This window comes from Vigna radiata, chromosome 11, assembly GCF_000741045.1.
Source record: "Vigna radiata var. radiata cultivar VC1973A chromosome 11, Vradiata_ver6, whole genome shotgun sequence".
In the NCBI taxonomy this organism is placed as follows: Eukaryota; Viridiplantae; Streptophyta; class Magnoliopsida; order Fabales; family Fabaceae; genus Vigna; species Vigna radiata.
The window spans coordinates 2,677,628-2,685,599 of record NC_028361.1 but is presented as its reverse complement, the minus strand read 5'-3'; the positions used below and the strand labels follow the sequence as shown (position 1 = coordinate 2,685,599).

The 7,972-nt window shown below is 30.3% G+C and overlaps 1 protein-coding gene across 1 annotated transcript; it reads right to left on the bottom strand.

Annotated features, from left to right (window-relative positions):
- Positions 1 to 1,862: 1,862 nt before the first annotated feature.
- LOC106777222 (putative glucuronosyltransferase PGSIP8) lies at positions 1,863 to 5,982 on the bottom strand. The gene is made up of 5 exons (XM_014664778.2): positions 5,457 to 5,982; positions 3,496 to 3,754; positions 3,122 to 3,323; positions 2,896 to 3,043; positions 1,863 to 2,639 (listed from the first exon to the last, which is right to left on the bottom strand). Exons 1-5 carry the CDS (start codon positions 5,711 to 5,713, stop codon positions 2,093 to 2,095), a joined length of 1,413 nt encoding a protein of 470 aa, XP_014520264.1. The 5' UTR covers positions 5,714 to 5,982; the 3' UTR covers positions 1,863 to 2,092.
- Positions 5,983 to 7,972: the final 1,990 nt, after the last annotated feature.

The following is a 7,972-nucleotide window of genomic DNA, read 5'->3' as shown; positions in this document are numbered from 1 at the left end:
GTGATTATCTGTTTGAAATATTTTTTTAAAATAAATTCAAACATACTTATAAAATAGTAACACATGTTTTATTATCAAAAAGTTATTAAAAATGAGTTATTAAAATATCATTATCCCAAACAAAATCTTGTCATACTATTGGCTTAGTATCTCTAAGTAAGATACCATGTCTCTCATGCCCAATAACTGATCATGATTAATAATAATAATAATAATAATAATCACGTTTTTTATGGTAAAATTTTAAATAAGAATCTAAGATTCAACAATTGTATTTGCCATAAAAGCATGTGTGATAGCTTTGGAGTTATTTATTCTGTTCATTGATTACGGATAATATGGCATAAAATGCAGGTAAAAGATACGAAATGCAAAGGCCAGTATCCTCTTTCTAATAAGATGGTGTGTTTGGCTTATTTTGTATGGTTTTCTCTTCTGTTGATGACATTGATTCAGCATCGTGTATACCATTCACGTCGTGCTAATTTCAAACGGTCATTTTGGTGGGATGATACGTAGTTTTATTATGACACACGATGGTCCCGGCATGGATTAAATAATATTTTTTGCACTTCGATCATTCCAGTCCCAGACAAGTGGGCCCCACCAGAGCCCACTAATTTTTGAACGTTGGGCCCGAATGAGATGAGACAATATTCTGTGAAAAGTTGTTCATTATAATTATGGCGAAAAAGCAAAAAGTAGAAAATCAGGGAAGGTAACCACCCTGGTCTCATGCTTCTAACTTCTGCAAAGAGGTCACTGTATTATAAACTATTTTGAGATATTAAATGTGCATTTTTTCTGTTGTATATTTAAAACCAATCTTTTCATATTTTGTGATTAATACAATATCACACACCTTTACCTTCATTTTACACATATTAAAAGTGTAAAATAATCATAAAATAATAAATTTTTATATTTTTTTAAAAAATAAAAAATAAGAAAGAAACGTTAGATAAATATACAAAAAAAGTTGTGTATCAAATATCATTTATCTATTTCTTGTTAAACGATGATAATCGGTGAAAAAAAAAAATACTTTATACCTTTCATACTCGGTTATGACTATATAACTACTCTAAATAATAATAATAATATTGGATTACATTATTAAATAAAATATTAATGAAAATTATTGTAAGAACTTGTTATAAATATTCCAAGGTGTCAAATGATGAAAAATCAAATTATGAAAAAGTTAAAGATTTGTTTTAAATGTTTTTATAAATTAAAATTACCTTGTGTATAAATGAACATTATGTCAAAAGTGGCAAACTAATTTATTCCTAAATAATTTTAATTTATAAAAAAAATTCATTTTCTAAACAGTATTTGTAATATCGGCTTTTCCAAATATATCTTAACGAAGATTGAAGATGGGAATATGAATATTTTCGAGTACAAATCCTGCCCCGTATATAATTAATGAGTGTTTTTATGATGTTAATTCAAACTAGAGTTTTCTTTTTTCTATTACCAAAAATGGAGATGAATTTTGAACAAAGTATATATTACATTCATTTGAGGAAAATGATAACAATGAGCTTATGTTATGTCTTCACTTAATTACATATGACCGATTTGATCTATCTTAAGGCAACCTTTCTTCTCTTAGACTTGGTTATGCAGACAACTAACATGAAAACAATTTAAATTGACCCCAAAAATACCAATGAAACTTTTATTTAAATTAAAACAAAATTATTTTAGCAATAAAGTAAACCGTATTATGATATCATATTATTAATAATGAGCTTAATTTGAAAATTGTTAACATAAATATATATATATATATATATATATATATATATATATATATATATATATATTTAAAAATTTTATGTGAATATAGTAAATACATTTTTTTTCTCATATTACACAAATATTTATAAACCAATATACATGATTCAAGATTTGTCCATTTAGAGCTCGATTTTTAGCTCAAATTCAGTTAATTGATGAACTAACTTCAATAAATTAACCAGTCACATCTTGAACTAAAGTATCGCGCTCCCTTCCGTTTTTGCTGAGCTTGCCAAGAACGTCCTTCTTTGACCCAGCCTTGTATTGTGTCCAACTGAACAACTCAATATAATTTGTTAAACCATGAATTTGACGAAGATTCTACCAACCTTGCAGGCAGAAAAGCTTCTCTTTCTAGAGATAACTGACAGAGAAAAGCCACTATCCTCACCATAGATGCCCACACAAATGGTGCAGAACAGAAGGCATAAACAAAGACTGACAGAGCTCTCACTACCCCATCAGGATACCAAGGAAATGACATCACCGTAAGGGCCCCTACAATTCCAAGCCACGGTACCAAAACTGGTAACATGGGTAGCAGAAAGACATTTATTGCAATGGAGCAAAGTGCAAAAGCACCAAGTAAATAGAGGATCCAGCCCAGAAGAGGGTGAACCGTGTGAGGAATGATAAAGAATGGTGTTACGTATGCAGCAAGGATGCACCACAAAGCTACTATTTTGAGGCTGTTGTGGACAAGGTTGATGCTCTTATCAGAGCGCCTATAACATAACTTTGAGAAGCTAGGCCTTGCCAAACGAGTCATTGCTATTACTCCCAGATATATTGCAGATTGGATTAGTATCACAGCCATCTCAGCACCATACCTACACCAATGATAGTTTAATTTTTAGAATAGTTTCAAATTGCATGAAAATGAATTAAAGTAAACATCTAAATCTATCTCAGGGAACAAAGGTATGATTAGAAATTAGAAACTAAAATGCTACTGAAATGAACATAATGTACATGGATAATCTATCACTTTAAGATATATTCTGAATCCTGTTTTTCAAGTATAGACCCCCTTAATGACTTTCTCTCAGAAACTCAATAAAACCAGAGGGCACTAAAACTGATTACCCCAATGTTTGACGACGCTGTTCATGCCACTGGATACCTAATGGCAGGACAGGCCACGACCACCAATACCATGGCTTCAACCACGGTGCCCCTGGGAATGTGATCACGCTATTTGGTCCACAAGGCACGCTCCAGCGAAGTTTAAGATCTGAATTAAAATAAATATAGATTGATTTCATTAAGCCCTTCAAAAGTTTAGTTTAAAATATATACTGAAAGAACTTACAGTAGTATGACGCGTCCATCTGATAACCTAAAGGAAGCCTATATGCTCCACGAAGTTTGGAGCCATTTGCAGGTGGATGAAACATTGGCTTATCAAGCAACTCCGGGAAGTAGCTAGCTATAAAACCCTGGTCTGCACCATCTGGGTTTTCTCTCCCATTCTGTAATTCATGAACCATGTCCTTGAACACCACCGTTGACGGCTGCCAATATCAAACATCAGAACTCATTCTAATAATGAAAAAGTATAACAAATATGATTTTTATAATAATTATTACAGAAATTGATAAAAGAATTTGATACTTTTTAGTGCATCATGATAACGAATTTAAAAAGGAACGGGAATGTATGGCATGGAATTAGGTAAATATTACCTGCAAGACGAAGAGACCAGTGTGGAAGACGCAAGGATTGATAAAGACCGCACAGAATTGTCCACATTGAAATAACTCATCTGTGTTTTGAAGGAAGAGATTGTCAGCGTCCAGCATGACAACCCTGTCATAGTCCACTAAGCTCCATGCATACAGTTTGTTCAATGATAATTTAAATCTCTTGTCAAAATTATCTTGATGCTTGTAGGGATTCTCCATGTTTTCCACCCTAACCACTTTTGCACCATCTTCCTCTTCACTGATAAATAAAACCCACACTGCCTATTAATTAATTTACCCCACCCAATAAATTCATTACAGTGCCAAGTGACCCACCAAGTAACAAAACTTGGAAAACTCTGTGCCCCACTCTCATCAATTTTGCCTAGTGTTTTCAATTTAACAATGCAAAAACTACAGGTAGTTTTGGAATCTCCTCAAAGTAAAATGTGATTCCTCCTTTAACATTAAAAATGCTATTCAATAACTTCAAAAAAATTCTTTGATATTTGAACATTTCTATAAAATATCCAAAAGGTGGACCAGAGACTGTTATAAGATGATGAAATGATGCTGCTGTATTATATCTCAAAAGTACATAAATCAGTTGCAAATCCTCTTTATTAATTTTTATTATCAAATAAAAAAACTATAACACGATTTGTGTTTTCAAGAATGTATCAAATGTAGTCATTATTACTATTTATTTTAATTGAATACTTAGAAAGTTATTAAAAGATAATCTAAAGAGCTGATAAAAAAAATAATAAGATAATCTAAAGAGACATTGCTTCCCCTCGAAGAAAATTAAAGTGTCTGTAACTAGAATTACTTTGGATAATTGGAGCAATTTTTCCATTGAGAAGGTCTCATCTAACACTCCAAAGCAATTTTTCATAGACAAATATCTCGTTGATTGTTGATTGACCAAAAATAGTTAGAAGCTGAAGGGACTTTGACAAATTATGAGACGGAAACTCATAAATGGATAATTTAATAACACTATATTGTTGACCAAATTTAACATGACCAGAAAGAAGTTAGTTGCACCCAAAACTATGAAACGAGACAGCACCTAACCCCCACCACTGTCCCTTCTCAAACTATAGGAACTGGTCATTAATGGTAGGCATGTCAAGTGGTCATGCAATAATCCATTTTTTTAACTATTTTTATGTACACGTTATAATCTTTTACTATATTGCACTTCCAATCACAAGTTTACTAAATGTTTTCTTGTAAGAGTTGTAGTGTTAACTGTTATTTTGTTTTGATAACTGCAGAAAAAAAATATAGTAATGTTTCCATAATAATAATAATAATAACACTTGTAACTGTTAGGTGAAGCAAAAACGGCTAGAAACGGTATGCAGAAAAATGGTTGAACCCGTCGTTTCCAACTCACGTCCTTAACGCGCAAACTTAAATTAAATACTCCCTCCCATACCTCTTACAATATAAAAATATGTAATATGCCAGCTAGCTCAAATGAGGATTTCTTTAATAATTATTATAGAATTCACAAAATAGTATTTATATTATCAATATATATTTTCTCAATTAAATAATCCCTATTTACGTTGCTAACTACGAATTTTTCTAAGCAAAAATAAAGTAAGGGATAAACTTGATTTCAACTAGGCGGGCTTTGCTGGGAACGGGGCTTCTATTGAACCTTCACTAGGTAGTTGGACATTTATCGATTAATAAAATAATAATAATAATTTGATTATGCTAAAGCATATTCCCCCAAAACCCCAAATGCGGTGAGGTGTGACTACGTTTTCCGCGGGCTTTAGCTTCATGGGGGAAACAAACATGGGAGAGAGCTAGATTAATGTGACATAAACATAATCGAAGCAAAGGCATTGTAATCTTCGCCGCGAAGAAAGGACTAAATCGAAAATATAAGAATATTATCATTAAAATTTTAAAAAAAGGAAAATAGGAAAGAGACTCACAAAGCTCGAATCCATCGGAGAGGGACGTCGACGGAAGCAATGACGACGAGATCGGCTTGGACGTTAAGTTTGGAAAGGGATTTAAGAAGGACGCGAACCGCGACGTAGAACTCGTAGTCCCTGGGAGTGCCCACGTACATCATCGTGGCGTAGGCATTCCTGAACGACGTCGCTTTGGTAAACGGCAAATGGCACAGGCCCAGGCCCAATAAGAAGAGCATCGTCGAACATCTCAGAAAAGCTGCATTGCAGTCCATTTTTGTGAAAAGTGGTGGTGGAGTTGGAAATAGAAGAAAGGGAAGGGTTGAGAGAGAGAGATGAAAATGGAATGAGGACAAGGAAAGAGAGACAGAAGAAGGAACAGGTTTTAAATGGTTGCTAGCTAGGCCGGTACACACAGTAACAGAGAAGGAATCAACTCACGAATTTTTGCTTTGACACGCGAGAGAAGCAGCCAAGTTTTCAGTAACGTGCCAATACATATTTAAATTTTGGAATCTTTCTGTAATATTCTATTTCTTCTGATCCTCCGCCAAAAAAACATAGCTTCAGTGAAATGCATAAAAAAAATGTTCCCAGAATATCATTATCCATTGAAAGTCTCATTTAGACTCTTAAAATGAAATTAAATTAATTAACTCCTTAATAAATTTTAATTTAATTTTAAAAAATATTAAATAAGTTTTTACTTCCAAAATTTTAATCCTAAATTAAAATTTGTTATTATCTTAAATTTTTATATATAACTCTGAGATAATTTCTTTATGCGTCAAGTGTGTTAAAACTCAATGTAGTATTCTTAAAAGAATTAAATAATGTAATGTATAGTAAATAAATGTCTTTTAATAATAAATCACTCGTATTTATAGAAAAGAAAAACATAAACATGGATAAATAAATAAATGTTGCGTTCATAATAATCAATACATTACAATGTGTTATATAGCACACAGGTATAATATAAGTATAACTTTATATAATTGTATAAAATATTAATTATATAGTATATTTGTAATCATGTATATAAGCGTTATCAAAGGATAGTAGTTTATTTATTTATAATGAATGCAATATCAATACATTTATTTATTAACAGCTTTTTTTCATTAATTTTATTAGATGTAATTAACGATCGTAGTAAATGTTCCAAACCGTGTATTAAAGTTGGTCAGTAACTTCTTAATAATAGACAAATTTAAAAATAGTGGAATGTAATTATTTGAAGTTGTTAAATTGTTGAAGAATATAGTATCTTTATTTTAGTAAAAATGAAGGACGTAGTATCTGATGAAAGAAAAATTGAATATCACATAAAAATATATATGTTGTAGAAGAATATTTCAAATAAAAATATACACTGCATACCATTTGAAGTTTACTTTTAATTTAAAAACTATTTTATTTTATTCATTAGTTATTTTTTTTATTTTAATTAACGTGCAAACATATATTTCTTTTAAATAACATGAAATAACACATGGAATCCTTCTGATTCGTATTTTTATAGTATGTGTTAAGTAAACAAATAATTCCGTATGAGAAACTGCCCAATATTTTAAAAACAAACATGTAAAAGTTTCGATAAAACGTTTCAATATAATTCCAATTTAATTTAATAATTTGTTTATAATTTCATTATATTTTTGTTTCTTCTTGTACTTGTAATATTACTTTAGCTTGTGTGCTAATGACTCATTTGGCTATTCACCCATCTCCCACAATTTTCGACTAGTGTGAAAAATAATTTATCTCATACACGTCTCGTAGCATGCAAACAATATGTTAAAACCCTAAAATGAACATAGTTTGGCTATTTTATTAGTGTATAAATTGTTCTAATTAAATTGAGTCGAATACAATTAAAGCTAACCACCAACTAAGTGTTAAAAGTTAAGCACGAGTTGAAAATTATATATTAATTAAAATAAATAAAATGAATAATATATAAGTAAAATAATTTATAAATATATTATTTTAAAATTTTGAGTTTGAGATAGCATTTTAATATCTTTTATGAATTTATCTAAATATTTTTCATAAAAAGAAATTAAAAAAGTAAATTATATATATATAACTCTCCTAAGATTTTAAAAAAGTTGAATTACATCATTAATATTTCAAGCATTAATTATATTTTTGTTTCCCAAATTATTCTTTCAAACATTGGTTCTATTAAATTTTATACTAAAAAAGAAATTCATGAATGTAATCTTCAACTTCAATAGTATTAATTATTTTGTCGTGTAACAAACAGTAAATTAGAATAACCTTCTTAAAAAAACTAATAAAAACAAAATTTGTGGATTGTATTCAATATGTCGTTTCTCGCGTAAAAAAATAGTATATGTAAAGTATATGATGTAGATCGAACGATAAACATTCACATTCAGGAGCGTTCGATCTATCTGATACAACGAACAAAGGTTAACCCGCATTAATAATTTTATTATTGGGTCGCAATTGGAGTGTCTGCTTAAATCATGAGCCACATATTGACTAGTATATTTTATTGTTAA

Excerpts from the sequence above, each read along its gene's own strand:
- LOC106777222 (XM_014664778.2), bottom strand. The coding sequence starts at position 5,713 with ATGGACTGCAATGCAGCTTTTCTGAGATGTTCGACGATGCTCTTCTTA. Across the intron at positions 3,755-5,456 it reads CTCCGATGGATTCGAGCTTT|TGAAGAGGAAGATGGTGCAA; the intron begins GTGAGTCTCTTT and ends TTTATTTATCAG. Across the intron at positions 2,640-2,895 it reads CAGCGTCGTCAAACATTGGG|GTATGGTGCTGAGATGGCTG; the intron begins GTAATCAGTTTT and ends TCATTGGTGTAG.